This window comes from Tenebrio molitor, chromosome 2 (genome assembly GCF_963966145.1).
Source record: "Tenebrio molitor chromosome 2, icTenMoli1.1, whole genome shotgun sequence".
Taxonomy (NCBI): domain Eukaryota; kingdom Metazoa; phylum Arthropoda; class Insecta; order Coleoptera; family Tenebrionidae; genus Tenebrio; species Tenebrio molitor.
In genome coordinates this window covers 4,188,857-4,203,965 of record NC_091047.1, presented here as the reverse complement: position 1 = coordinate 4,203,965, position 15,109 = coordinate 4,188,857, and the positions used below count along the sequence as shown (strand labels likewise).

The 15,109-nt window shown below is 42.9% G+C and overlaps 1 protein-coding gene across 4 annotated transcripts; it reads right to left on the bottom strand.

The window, feature by feature from the left end:
* Positions 1-61: 61 nt before the first annotated feature.
* Positions 62-13,273, bottom strand: LOC138123939 (synaptic vesicle glycoprotein 2B-like). Of its 4 annotated transcripts, none has more exons than XM_069038800.1 (6): positions 12,890-13,273; positions 10,038-10,089; positions 1,961-2,348; positions 1,440-1,908; positions 636-1,387; positions 62-585 (listed from the first exon to the last, which is right to left on the bottom strand). In XM_069038800.1, the coding sequence occupies exons 1-6, from the start codon at positions 12,893-12,895 to the stop codon at positions 405-407; spliced, it is 1,848 nt and encodes a 615-aa protein (XP_068894901.1). In that variant the 5' UTR covers positions 12,896-13,273; the 3' UTR covers positions 62-404. The 4 variants fall into 4 exon arrangements, with proteins under 4 accessions (XP_068894901.1, XP_068894902.1, XP_068894899.1 ...); XM_069038801.1 differs by having other exon boundaries at positions 12,954-13,272; XM_069038798.1 differs by having other exon boundaries at positions 9,962-10,089; positions 12,954-13,271.
* Positions 13,274-15,109: the final 1,836 nt, after the last annotated feature.

Sequence of the window (15,109 nt, the reverse complement as noted above, 5' to 3'; positions counted from 1 at the left end):
ACGTGTGTCAAAAGTGACAGATGTCAGTTGAGTTAAGGGTGAGTGACAGCCGAAGAAGAGAAAAATTTTAAGCGGGATTTATTTGTTCAACAATAAAAAATAAATTACAATATTGATAATATCGTCACTAACCATCAGGACAATACGACCTATTCATAATATGTATGTAAAAAGGATTACAAGAGTTGTAATTTGACTTGTTTGCTATGCTGAGGCATACATCATTTGATATGCAATAGCTTGAATCTGACGAGAATCGTGAACCGATCAATTTCCAAAAGAAAAGAACGTAATTGACGCCCCTATCTCATCTAAAACACGACACAATTCAATGACGATATGGTAATCGCTTTAAAAAATAATATCACAGACACAATCTACCAAAAATGTCGGGCTGAAAATCATTACAGAAGAACTTTGCTGTTGTCTTGTATCTTCAAGGACATGATCGCGGCGCCAAACGTCAAAGAAATGGTGATCACAGCGGGAAACATCAACATCGTCTGGCTGAACATGCCGTAGATGGGAATGGCACAAAGGGACGCTAAGTGGAACAGGCTGCGCATCATGCCGTGGGCCGTGCATCTAGAACAAGCATTTTTGGCGAACGTTGCGGAAGGAGAGAGCAGTGGTACCTCAGGTGGCACGGATAAGCCTCAACAACGACCATGGTGATGGCGTTGACCGCGCACATCAGCATGATCTTCACCGTCAGCTCGATCAGGGTGACGACGAAGGTGTTAGTCCAGAAGAAGATTCCTATAGAGGTGATGCTGGCGGTGCCCATGGTGGTGAAGATGAGAGGCGGGCGAGCCGCGGTCTCTAGGATGAAACCCATGAAGAGCAGCGCCGGGAACATGGAGCCGGCCCAAGCGAGGGTGTCTTCGTACAAGTCGTCCAAGTAGATGTTGTAATCGAAGTCGACGATGCAATCCGAAATCAGCGACATGAAGGTGTTGTTGCTCAGAGTGCAGTTGACGAAATGGTGGTTGGTGAGGTCCGTGTCCACAAACCTGGAGTTCTTGATCGTGGAGTTCTCGAAGAAGGTGATGGACGTCTTGACGTTGATAAATTCGGCTTCGTCGACTGTGCAGTTTTGGAAATCTACATGATTCAGGTTGATATGTTTGAAAGTAACGTTCTTGAAAGACGTGTTTTTGTACTGGAGATTCTCTAGTGTGGTGTTGAAAACGATTCCTGTAAAATTTCTATTAAAGATATATTGCCTATCTGAATAATATTCTTGATCTTTGATCTGCTTGATCATGGACGTCGAAAAAGCTGATATGCCCATGTAGGTGAACCCTACGATCAGGTGCAAGGCTGCGAGAAGCAGAGTGGTGCGGAAGTGCGTCGGAGAGGAGATCCTCTGGAACACTTCGCGAAACTGCAACAAAATCTCTAGTCTCGCAGGGTCTTTGTGTTGCGCGCGTACTCACAGACTCCAGACCGTGGCCGAAGAGGTTCCTCGACGGACTCATCGGCCGCTCTCTGTACGCGCTCCTCCCCGGGAGCTCCAGCTCCGTCAGGCCGTACTGCGTGCGCGCCTTGTTCAGCCTGTGCAGCCTCTGATACACAGCCAAAGCCTCGACCTCCCTGGAGGCCTCCAAGAGATACCTCGGCGACTCCGAGGCCCAGATCAACCCGATTATGCAGCCGATGGTCGGGAGGATGCTCAGGATGAGGAAGCGGTGCCAGGAGCTCCAGTGCTCGCGGTTGTCCTCGACTATCTCGGCACCGCTTGTGGGCATCGTCAGGTGGGCTATCAGAGAGGTGAAGATGCCCCCCACCGGCCAGAAGGAGTGCAAGAGCCCCGTGTACCGGGTGCGCGTAGCACGGGAGCAAGTTTCCGAAAGATAACTGAACGTCAGAGGGAAAGCGCCGGCGACTCCCAGACCAGAACAGAATCTACAACAATTCGTAATTGCAAACATGTCTTGAGGGTTGTCGCGAGGCGGACCTAGCCGTCATGAATGTGCCGTAGGTGGGCATGACCGTCGCCACCGCCGAGAAGAGCGCCGCCACCGAGAGGGCGCTGATCAGAGCCCTCCGACGGCCCAGATGGTCTCCGAGGATCCCCCACGCGAGCGAGCCCCCCGCGAGGGCCAGAAGCGTGATGGAGACCAGCCACCCCTTCTTGTGTTCGTCTATGCATAGTTGTAGCTCCGCAGCTGGCAGAATGTAGCCCAGGATTGTCAGTTCGGAGCAATCAGCCGCCAGGCCCAGCCCCAGGACAAGGGCCAACAGAAGCTGGGCTTTTCCTACAGCAGCTTGAGACAAAGCGTCTTCGTGGAAGCCGACCAGAGCTTCGCCGTTGTGAGTCGCCCCACCATTGCTCCCAGACGATACTGGAATATTAATAATGAAAGGGGAGGTGACGAGGAGGCAAAAACTAATCGTTGAATTAAATATGAATACGAATGTAAACAAATGAATCGGGGTTTTAATTAGTAACGAGGATGCGAGGGATGGCAGAATTCGGGGTTAATAATTAAGCGGTTTTGAGGGGTTGATTCGGGGGTTAAAACAAATGCATGCTGTTTCCGGTCGGCAAAATCGACGGATTGTTTCCATACAATATAATTCAAAAATGCCACAATAACAGTGTTTAGAATGAAACGGATGTGTATCTTTGATTTATTGGTTTAATAGTCCATTGTGAGTAATGAATTACATCTGGCATCCATCTATCACCTCACTCACCCACCCAACGCCCACACCAAATACACAAACCACATGCACCCGCAAAAGACCACAACGGTCATATCAGTCCCAGCAAATTTAGACACTAACCATAAAGCAACACATGTCAACTGTTTCTAACACCCATGGGAAACGCAGAGGGCTGTCTTAGATCTGTCGACAAGTGTGACTAATGGACATTTGCCCTCGTTTCGCATAAGTGAAAACTACCACGGTCCTAACAAAACAAAAAAAGGAACTTATGTCTAATTAATCCATTTTTCAACATCTGTAACATTCGGCCTTTCCTGACCAGTTCTCGTCCTCGAGAACAAAGGACCATCCACACTACACAACACACACGCAATAGACATAGTACATTCAATATTCTATACCAAATACAAGTTATTCTCTAAATCTAACACCCAATATCAACGACTCTATGAATTAATTATCCTAGGTCGGTAACACAACTTACCTAACTTAAAACATGACTAAAAAAAGAACTCTCATATAACAAACCTATACAATTACATCCTACAAACAGTTTACAATCTTAAACACGATCCACAACACAGATTGTTTTATGAGACCGAACACTTTGTTGCGCCACTGGCCCTCCCCCAGAGAGAGCACCATCCCGTCCTCGACCTGGTCTACCTTGTTGCCGTCTGGGATGACGGGGACGTCGCCGATTCCGTCTTTGATGCTGCCCAATCGAAGTCTTCGCTTGTCGTAGTTGACCAGGAACTTGAGGCGGTACCACCCGTCGAATGAGAACCTCTTCCTCTTCGCGATGAACCCGACAACCATGGGTCGATTCCACAATGTCCGTGGCGATGAGTTCCTGAACATTGTCCTTCACTTGTTCACATTTATTAAATGACATCCGGTACGGACGATAGAGCACTGGTTTATCGTCATTTAATCTGATGTCCATTTCAGTCAAATTCGCGCACTCGATCTGTTTCAGATTACGAGGCACTAAATCCTGGCACTCGTCAATAGTATCAGTATCCACTTCACTAACGATGACCGGAACCGTATTCACTTTTCTGCGTAAAGTACCGTCGACACAAGTCTCGCCACGTGCCATTTTACTATCTTCCTTCACAGTTACGTCCTTTCCACTTATATTTAACTCCGGAAGTACGGCTTCATCAATTTCATCGGCCTTCACAACACACCTCGAAACCAGACCATAGTCCAGACTAACAATTTGACGCACCCTGCCTTCTCCACATGGGTCGGTGTTGATCTTATTTGTTCTTAGGACCACATGGCCTAAAAAATTCTCAGGGATTACCGAAGCGTCCTTGGCCCATAAGACCACCTTCTCTGGAGTAGAATTCACGGTCGCTGTTGTGTCCTTTTCTACTCTGATTTCATCTTTCGTTTTGATTATCCTTATGTGTGGCTGTTCGGTGAACGGATGACCAACAAGTAAAGGGATCTTTTGCGTCTCCCTAGGTACCACATAAAAATTAACGTCAGCACCAACCCCATCTATCTCGAGATGCACATTAGTTGTACCTAGGGTCGTAGTGACCGCACCACCGTACCCGACTATTTGACGCTTATCGGACCAATCGCACGTCAAATTAAGTTTTGGCACCAAGTCGTCCCTCATGACACACACCGTACTGCCAAGATCAAGGTAACTCTTCACGACTTCACCATTGACAACAGCATCTTTGTAATATTTCAAGTTGGTGTCAGTGGTGTCATTGGTGCTATACACATGCTGTATCACAAGTGGTTGCCTTCTTTGGGGACACTCTGGTGATTTATGCCCCGGTTGGTTACACGTAAAACACGTAATCTGTGGTCTTGACGGACACGAATTTGCAAAGTGGCCCACTTCTTTGCAACGAAAACATATCTTTGTCGACTGGAGTTGAGACGACGGCGATGGCGACGGGTTCGTTTCATGCTTTGGGTTCCCGGGATTTTCGGATCGATTTTGCACACCACGTTCACGCTCGCGATCACGTCTGTCTCGGTCACCGGCACTACATAGTCTTTCAAAATCCATAATGTCATGCAACAAATCATCACTATCCACATGAAACTTCGCAAAAAGTCCTTGCACAATATTTCTATTAGTCAGTCCCGTAATAATTTGCTCTTTCGTTTCAGAAAATGACAAATTTAACTTTTTGCACAACTTGTACTTTTCATGGAAGTACGCACTCACTGACTCGCCATTTTTCTGCTGCCGTTTTTCCATTGCGCGCCAACAGTCCGTTAAACTCGCACTTACACCGAAAGTCTTACTAAACTTGGTCACAAAGTCGTCCCAAGTCTTAATGTCTCCGCGATGAGCAACATACCAATTTTTAGCTGCGCCCACCAGGTGACTTCTTGCTGTTTCCAGCCTAAACTCCTCTGGCCACAAATGTAACTCCGCCATGGAGATAATTTGATCTAGCCATCCCGTACCGTCTTCGATCTCGGCTTCTCCTTTATAGTACCCAATAGACTTTGTCAAATCCGGCATGATTTGATATTGAGTATGCCGTACCCTCGTTTCTTCACTGCTGTCTCTTCTGGAATTACTCTCACTTCTGTTCGTTATAATTTGCAACATTTGAGCATTTTGTTGCATCAGCTGATTCATCGTGTTCAGCATTGCTCCAATCTCTGTTCCTGCAACACCTTGTCCTCCGGCACGACGTTCAGGTTCTCCATTCGGAGAATCTAGTCGTTCCATCCGCTGAATAAGGGGCTGATCATCATCACTATAGGACTCGCGATTTCTTTGCGGCATGATGATTCGAAAATTCGTACGCACAACTCGCGCTCGACTTACCCGACTCAGTAAACGAACTACTTCGCTCACAACTCGGGACGCGAAATCACTTCACGTGACCCCACACAAGAAAATATGGTTGTGAAATCACTTCACACAACCACCACAATTAAACTGTGCCGATTACCCCACTGTAATCGTATACGCACCACTCAGATCGCGAAATCACTTCACACGACCCTACAGACTTCACTATACCTCAGAGTTCACTCAGGCAGAATCACACATACCTGAGTATCCCACTTCTGATAATAAAAATTAATTGTTATAATCAACACTCAATTTGTCAGGATTCAAAAAACAAACTCAGACCTCTTAATAATTCACTATATTAAGGACTCTTGCAAATCAGTACAAGTTACCAGATCTTAGGTCAAAACAAGAGTGTCTAAAAACTAACTAAAATCGCATTTATACATCCCCTTTCTTACATCTGGCATCCATCTATCACCTCACTCACCCAACGCCCACACCAAATGCACAAACCACATGCACCCGCAAAAGACCACAACGGTCATATCAGTCCCAGCAAATTTAGACACTCGCAAAAGACCACAACGGTCATATCAGTCCCAGCAAATTTACACACTAACCATAAAACATGTCAACTGTTTCTAACACCCATGGGAAACGCAGAGGGCTGTCTCAGATCTGTCGACAAGTGTGACTAATGGACATTTGCCCTCGTTTCGCATAAGTGAAAACTACCACGGTCCTAACAAAACAAAAAAAGGAACTTATGTCTAATTAATCTGTAACATTCGGCCTTTCCTGACCAGTTCTCGTCCTCGAGAACAAAGGACCATCCACACTACACAACACACACGCAATAGACATAGTACATTCAATATTCTATACCAAATACAAGTTATTATCTAAATCTAACACCCAATATCAACGACTCTATGAATTGATTATCCTAGGTCGGTAACACAACTTACCTAACTTAAAACATAACTAAAAGAAAGAACTCTCATATAACTAACCTATACAATTACATCCTACAAACAGTTTACAATCTTGAACACGATCCACAACACAGATTGTTTTATGAGACCGAACACTTTGTTGCGCCACTGGCCCTCCCCTAGAGAGCGCACCATCCTGTCCTCGACCTGGTCTACCTCGTTGCCGTCTAGGACGACGGGGACGTCGCCGATTCCGTCTTTGATGCTGCCCAATCGAAGTCTTCACTTGTCGTAGTTGACCAGGAGCTTGAGGCGGTACCGCCCGTCGAATGAGAACCTCTTCCTCTTCGCGATGAACCCGACAACCATTGTCCACTTCACTAACGATGACCGGAACCGTATTCACTTTTCTGCATAAAGTGCCGTCGACACAAGTCTCGCCACGTGCCATTTCACTATCTTCTTTCACAGTTACGTCTTTTCCACTTATATTTAACTCCGGAAGTACGGCTTCACCAATTTCATCGGTCTTCACAACACACCTCGAAACCAGACCACAGTCCATACTAGCAATTTGACGCACCCCGCCTTCTCCACATGGGTCGGTGTTGATCTTATTTGATCTTACGACCACATGGCCTAGAAAATTCTCAGGGATTACGGAAGCGTCCTTGGCCCATAAAACTACCTTCTCTGGAGTAGAGTTCACGGTCGCTGTTGTGTCCTTTTCTACTCTGATTTCATCTTTCGTTTTGATTATCCTTATGTGCGGCTGTTCGGTGAACGGATGACCAACAAGTAAAGGGATCTTTTGCGTCTCCCTAGGTACCACATAAAAATTAACGTCAGCACCAACTCCATCTACCTCGAGGTGCACATTAGTTGTACCCAGGGTCATAGTGACCGCACCACCGTACCCGACTATTTTACGCTTATCGGACCAATCGCACATCAAATTAAGTTTTGGCACCAAGTCGTCCCTCATGACACACACCGTACTGCCAAGATCAAGGTAACTCTTCACGACTTCACCATTGACAACAGCATCTTTGTAATATTTCAAGTTGGTGTCACTGGTGTCATTGATGCTATACACATGCTGTATCACAAGTGGTTGCCTTCTTTGGGGACACTCTGGTGATTTATGCCCCGGCTGGTTACACGTAAAACACGTAATCTGTGGTCTTGACGGACACGAATTTGCAAAGTGGCCCACTTCTTTGCAACGAAAACATATCTTTGTCGACTGGAGTTGAGACGACGGCGATGGCGACGGGTTCGTCTCATGCTTTGGGTTCCCGGGATTTTCGGATCGATTTTGCACACCACGTTCACGCTCGCGATCACGTCTGTCTCGGTTACCGGTGCTACATAGTCTCTCAAAATCCATAATGTCATGCAACAAATCATCACTGTCCACATGAAACTTCGCGAAAAGTCCTTGTACAATATTCCTGTTGGCCAGTCCCGTAATAATTTGCTCTTTCGTTTCAGAAAAGGACAAATTTAACTTTTTGCACAGCTTGTACTTTTCATGGAAGTACGCACTCACTGACTCGCCATTTTCCTGTTGTCGCTTCTCCATTGCCCGCCAACAGTCCGTTAAACTTGCACTTACACCGAAAGTCTTACTAAACTTGGTCACAAAGTCGTCCCAAGTCTTAATGTCTCCGCGATGAGCAACATACCAATTTTTAGCTGCACCCACCAGGTGACTTCTTGCTGTTTCCAGCCTAAACTCCTCTGGCCACAAATGTAACTCCGCCATGGAGATAATTTGATCTAGCCATCCCGTACCGTCTTCGATCTCGGCTTCTCCTTTATAGTACCCAATAGACTTTGTCAAATCCGGCATGATTTGATATTGAGTATGCCGTGTTCTTATTTCTTCAACGCTGTCTCTTCTGGAATTACTTTCACTTCTGTTCGTTATCATTTGCAACATTTGAGCATTTTGTTGCATCAGCTGATTCATCGTGTTCAGCATTGCTCCAATCTCTGTTCCTGCAACACCTTGTCCTCCGGCACGACGTTCAGGTTCTCCATTCGGAGAATCTAGTCGTTCCATCCGCTGAATAAGGGGCTGATCATCATCACTATAGGACTCGCGATTTCTTTGCGGCATGATGATTCGAAAATTCGTACGCACAACTCGCACTCGACTTACCCGACTCAGTAAACGAACTACTTCGCTCACAACTCGGGACGCGAAATCACTTCACGCGACCCCACACAAGAAAATATGGTTGTGAAATCACTTCACACAACCACCACAATTAAACTGTGCCGATTACCCCACTGTAATCGTATACGCACCACTCAGATCGCGAAATCACTTCACACGACCCTACAGACTTCACTATACCTCAGAGTTCACTCAGGCAGAATCACACATACCTGAGTATCCCACTTCTGATAATAAAATTAATTGTTATAATCAACACTCAATTTGTCAGGATTCAAAAAACAAACTCAGACCTCTTAATAATTCACTATATTAAGGACTCTTGCAAATCAGTACAAGTTACCAGATCTTAGGTCAAAACAAGAGTGTCTAAAAACTAACTAAAATCGCATTTATACATCCCCTTTCTTACATCTGGCATCCATCTATCACCTCACTCACCCAACGCCCACACCAAATACACAAACCACATGCACCCGCAAAAGACCACAACGGTCATATCAGTCCCAGCAAATTTACACACTAACCATAAAACATGTCAACTGTTTCTAACACCCATGGGAAACGTGAATAAAAATTAATGGGTCAAATTTTGACATTTATCCAATCGATTATTTAATTTGGCAAAACTGCAAACTAACACAAATGTCAAAAGTTAAATATTGCGATTGCGTCCATTTTACAAAATTATTGAAGCTAAAATCTAAATCAGTACGATTTAGGATTTATACTATATTTGTAGAGAAATATTGAAATTTGTTTTATATTTGATAATTTGTTTAAATTTTTCTAGTTAGCGCCATCTATTATGCAATGCAAAAAGCGCAATTTTGACAATTACAAAACAAATCAAATTTCAGAAATGAAACTATACGATTGCACCTCTTCTCTAAATATTCATGAAAAAATGTAAATCACTACGATTTATGCTATATTTATGAAGAGATATTTAAAATTGTTTCGTATTTGGTGTCTTCCGATGGAGCGCCATCTATTGTGCAATGCGAAAACGCAATTTTAACAATTTTGACAGAAATCAAATTTCAAATGTCAATTGTTAAATATTTGCAAGAACCGGATAAATGCGTTCAAATCATGCTGATTTATGTTCGCAACTCCCTTTGTCAACGTCATTGACATTTAACTGTGTCGCAAGACTTTAATCCGACGCTCAAGTTCGCAGTTATGACTTTCTAAGTACCTATTTAAGTGCCGTTGATTGAGACAAAATTGTCACTGAAATGATCTGTCAATGTTGCGCTTTGCGCTAATTAAATGATACAAATGATAAATGATCTGTCAATGTTGCCGGCCGGGGTAAAAGTGTTAAATGAAGACCGTGCACTAACTCTGGGGCTAATCAAGGACACATACGTCGGGATTCGGATGGCCCATTCTGATTCTGTTCCAACGGAGGTACCAAGCATGCGGATTCCTCACACATCCTTACCCCCAGTTGTGCGCCCGTTTATGGTCTCGTCATTACCACTGGCATCCACCATCTGAAACAGTCAGGACATTCCGATCAATTTCCGACCGCCTGGAAATTCGAAGAATTCAATCGTATCGATTCCGTTCGTCTATTGATTTGCGGTAGCATTAACCTGGTAAAAAATAGAAAGGTGTGCGATGATTGGCGCTCCCGTTTTTGCCTTTATGGTGTTGCTTTATTGGACGGCTATTAATTCCAGCGTGTAATAAAAGGAAGGCAAAGAAAAGGGAAATGGATCGTGGAGTTCAGATGGGATTAAGACTGTGATTAAGCTGGGATAAACAATGTTCCAGAGGAGTTGGCACAATGAACGTCATGAACACCTTCTCTTGTAACTTCCCCTGTTCTGTCTGCGTAAGTGATCTATTGGATTGGGGTACGGTGTCAGTGCACATTCTGCGATGATTAATGGAGGGTTCAAGGTCGCAGCTGACGCATTCTACCAAGCAATTCGTCCGTTTTCAGACGAACTAATTTACTTATAAAAACGATCAAGTTAAAAGGTCTGGGCTTGTCGCAACTTTTGACAGTAATAACACCGATTACCAGACGTTTTTTTGGTACACTTATTTTTGTTAGAATTAAGCCATGAATATTTTCTCAACGCAATTTTATTTTATTGTAGTATTTGTTGGTTAATGGCTTCGATGTAGAAGCTATCGGAAAACGATTTTCTAGATGATGAACTAAACGTAAAAGTAGAATGTGTGTACTTTTCTTAAATATGTCTTTTTTTATTTGCATCAATAGAATGCATTTGGTAGATAATCGAATTAATTAAGAAAAAATATGAAAGATTTGATCTTGAAGGAGAACCAGTTTACCAATTGGAGTCAGTTGCTTATTAAAATAATTACAAAAAAATTGAACGACATTCTGTGAAAAAAAAACAGAAACTGAAAAGATTTCTCTGTTTAGAATTGTAGGAAGAATCAAATTCAAGCCAAAACTGCAAGTTGAAATATTGTTAAAGCTGAATAGAATTCAAAAATAAAGAACAATTACATTTTTTTGTATAACCGTACGCGAAACGAGCACTTCGCGTAGCTAAAACAGGCCGCGAAATCCAATTTCGCGGCCGTTGCTTTTAATGATGGCCTCGAGATTGTTCCCTCGCCGCGGTCTTGATAACTATTAAAGTGGCAGAGCGACATTTGTAACACTGTAAAAGTTTACTTGCCCCATAAATATTGAATCTCTTGGAGTTATCAAATTTTTATGTTATTAACTTATGTATTACATATTTCATATACATATGTACCTGTTTTTTAAAACTTTTTATCTTTTTATTGCCCTCTTAAAACACTTCAAAATGTTTACAAAGCAAAAAAATGTCTACAAAAAAGTTCTGACGAGATTTTATATTCTTCCAGCATATCCCAAATTACATAAAAATTAACAGTTTAATAGTTATCCGTATGACACGGGAGAAAATGACACTACTCTAGAAGTACATATTCATATTTTCTTTCACCTTCTTTTTATATTTTTAGAAAAGAACCCTTAACATCTAAATTAAAATTTCTCAAAATTAGTACATCAGAGTAAGCACACTTGCCATTACCAAGGTTGCGTTTATTTTGTCCTAGCTGGGTGTGTCATATTTTTACGAATTTTTGAAGAATGAATAATTAGATTTATTACAAAAAAATCTAGACATTAACAAAAAACAAATTATCTCGTTTAAATCTGCTACTTATTTTCCAAAAATAGAAAAGGGGCTTACAGCAATGACAGCTGATATAAAAATAAGTTTTTAGGCACCCTTAATGAAAACCGCAATTTTACCTACTGACAAACGGACGAAAAGTAACTCTTTTTCGGACGCACTTTTTCGGACGCTGACCGTGGCACCATTTGTTGGTCTGTTTAGTAAGTTAGCAACAAAACCGACGAAAAATTAATTTTTGTGGGAACAAATAAATTTAAAATAAAAGAAAGAATTTGGCTTTTAAGTATTGTGTATTACATTGGAAAGAAAATCATTGGTTAATTATTGGTAATTGTGTCTCCTTTACAAAGGTTGTCACGTTTGAAATGTCTGTGTTCTGGAGCTTTTTGTTTAGGCAAATGAATGAAATTGAAACAAAACACGCTACAGACCTGCCAGATAGATAACATCTGAAACTGATAGCTTTATAGCTTCGTAGATAATTAAAATTTTGCAGTTCGTAAAGGATTAAATTGTTAATTTCAAAGGACAAAAAGTGTGCAAAGACACCTTGCAATGGGTAAAATCAACGAAAATAGAATTTCTTGGCAGAATAAGTTGTTGAATTTTTAACGAGTTTATAAAAATTGTGGAAACTTAATGATAGAGGCGCAAGGTAAGCTACCAAGTGAATAATTTAATTTCTGGTTTAATTTAGCAGTAACGTCCATTAAAACAATAAATTAACTGTGCGGGCTAACGAACTTAATTAAGCGTCGACACAGTTCTCGGTAAAAGAAAATTGTCACAAAGTTCGTCAACTTTTTCCATTAGCGCCGTCACGAATTAGCCAAAAAATCGATTTGCCCCCGTGCTGCGGCATTTCTTGTACTTTCTTCCGAATAAATTGTTGTATTGTCGTCGGGGTTAAAAGCGGTGACCTAATTACAGTTGCAAAAAAGCGTCGGAGCGCGACGCAACTCCGCAACCACAACAAAACCGTCGTCACCCCTGCAAGAAGCCCCCCTCGTCCCATCGGCGACGGTTAGAGCCGGGATGTCGTATTAGATTCACCCGGAGGGAATACAAAAGCCGCGACGACGGCCCCGGAATAATAACAAACCACAGCACAGTCCGCCGCCAGACAACCGCCACTTACCCACATCAACAAAAGCAAAGAAGGGACGCCGCCGCCACGACGGCACCCGCCACATAAAACTCACCTGCGGTAGGTTTAGTGAACTAGTAAAAGGATAGTTATTGCAAAAGCTCGCCGTGTCACGCTACCGGTCAGGATATCGATTAAAAGAGGAGGACCGCGATCAATAATGCAAAAGCTCGCCTCTCCCTCTAACTGTTCGCGTAATGCACCCCTTACGCCCTGTTTGTTGTCGGTTGTTGAGGACACGTCCAGATCGAATCGCGGACACGCACCCTGTGCTGCATTCAAATCTAAAATCGGCGGAGCTTGCGCAAGGTTAGCGCCGAGGGGTGGGTTCGCCGCCGACCTAACCTTTACCGCCGACCCGAAACTCAACTGTGAGCGACGTGAGGGTTGATGGCGATCTGACGTCGGGGCGACGGGGGAGGTCGGAAGATTGGCAATAAATCGATCGGGGTGCAACGTTTCCGTTTCTTCAAGTTTGATTGTTGAGAACCCGCCGCAGCCAGAAATATTTTACTCGTCGTCCTTTTGTAAGGAGAGTTGCGAGTGTGGCGTGTCGCGGACTAATTGATCAAATGTCAAGTCGCCGACAATGGAATGACATTTAATGGATAACCTCCGACGTGACGCGCGTGGAAGAGTCTACCTGACGATGCTATCGCTTATCTAGAATCTATTGTTTCCCCTGGATTGGGGGTCGGTTGCGTGTTCTAATTTTACGACCGCGGGAAGATAGGTTTTATGGGAGCTTGTTAGGCACGCCAGCTTTTAGCTAAATGGCGCAGAAAAAACTTTTTTTTTATCTCGTGCGATGCCAAAAGGTAGACCTTTAATCAGTCAGAGTTGGAAAAAGTTAATTAACTTTTTCCACGTTTCGGAAATTTTATATCTTGATCAGTGATAAATGAACCGGAAGTTGGACTAAAAATAAATGAAGATAATTTGTGCTTTTACATTTAATTTAAAACGTTTTATTTATTTTAATTTATAAAAGAGAAACAAGGGTGTAGGCAACCAACAATACACCTCAAAATATATGCACTTTCTATGGCATTGTCAATGGAAGATTTAACGATTTTCTTCTCTAGACAATGTTGAAAGCAACATTTCCCATTCTTTGATTGTTTTTTTCCTAATTTTTTTGACAATTTTTTAATCCAATGTTTACTTTTTGTAGAAAGACAGAAAAGCTGTTCATCGGATTTTTTTACTTTGACTTTACTGGTCTTGCAGTCCTGTTATTCCCTTTTCTACACAGATAAAACAAAACACCATCACTAAAGCCATCTATCTAGAACGTGTTTTAAAAAAAATTGTGATGCTTTCTTTTGTTTCTATAACGTATGACTCAGCTCAGAAAAGAAATCTTACAAATGATGTAAAGATTTTTCAGTTTTAATTATATTATTTTTCATTGCAGAATTTCTGTTTTACTAATACAGAATTCTACAGGTCTGACTTGGTGTTTTTCAAATTGTTAAAACTTGAACCCTACGTGCCTAGAGGGCGCTGTCGCCCCAGGATCGATTCCTCGGGCTTGTGTATTATCCAGCATAGCTCCAGCTCCTCGTTATTAATATCATAAGGGAATAAGCTGCTGTTATTGCGCAGCCCAAGGCAATTTTCTGCTTTCCTCCCTCGAGACAAGTAAACGTTGCATAATTGTTTAATTATTGAGTATAATCTAGGTACCCGCTCAGCACGGTTTACACTGCAATCAAAATTTTACAACAAAAGCCGCCAATAAAACCGTCGTGCGTTATTAAAAAATTGACCTGTTCCTCCGGTTGGTTTTTTGTTGTTGTTGTTGTTGGTGCGGTCGTGCCGCAGCCACGGGCCGAGTTCAAGTGAAAAGTAGCGATATAATAATCGCGTTGATAAAATTCAATGAGGCTTCAACCCTACGAGTTCATCGTGAACAGGGGTCGCGCATTCTAATAGCACATCAGGGAATAAACCCCAATAAAAGTGTAAATCCCTGCACGGCACAACATGTTCACAAAAAATAAACAATTTGTCATCCCGGGAATTTAATTGATAAAAATTATCCGTCGCACATGGGTCCTTCGAGCCGGATCGGAGCAGAGGCGAGAAAAAATCAATCAGGTGGGCGCGTCCCCTCCCGCCGGCTAATTGGCGCCGTGCGCCGGAGAGGCGACAAAAAGCCAGGCGAGATCATTTTCGGGGATTTAAGTGGCTCAAGGCGGGATCTCT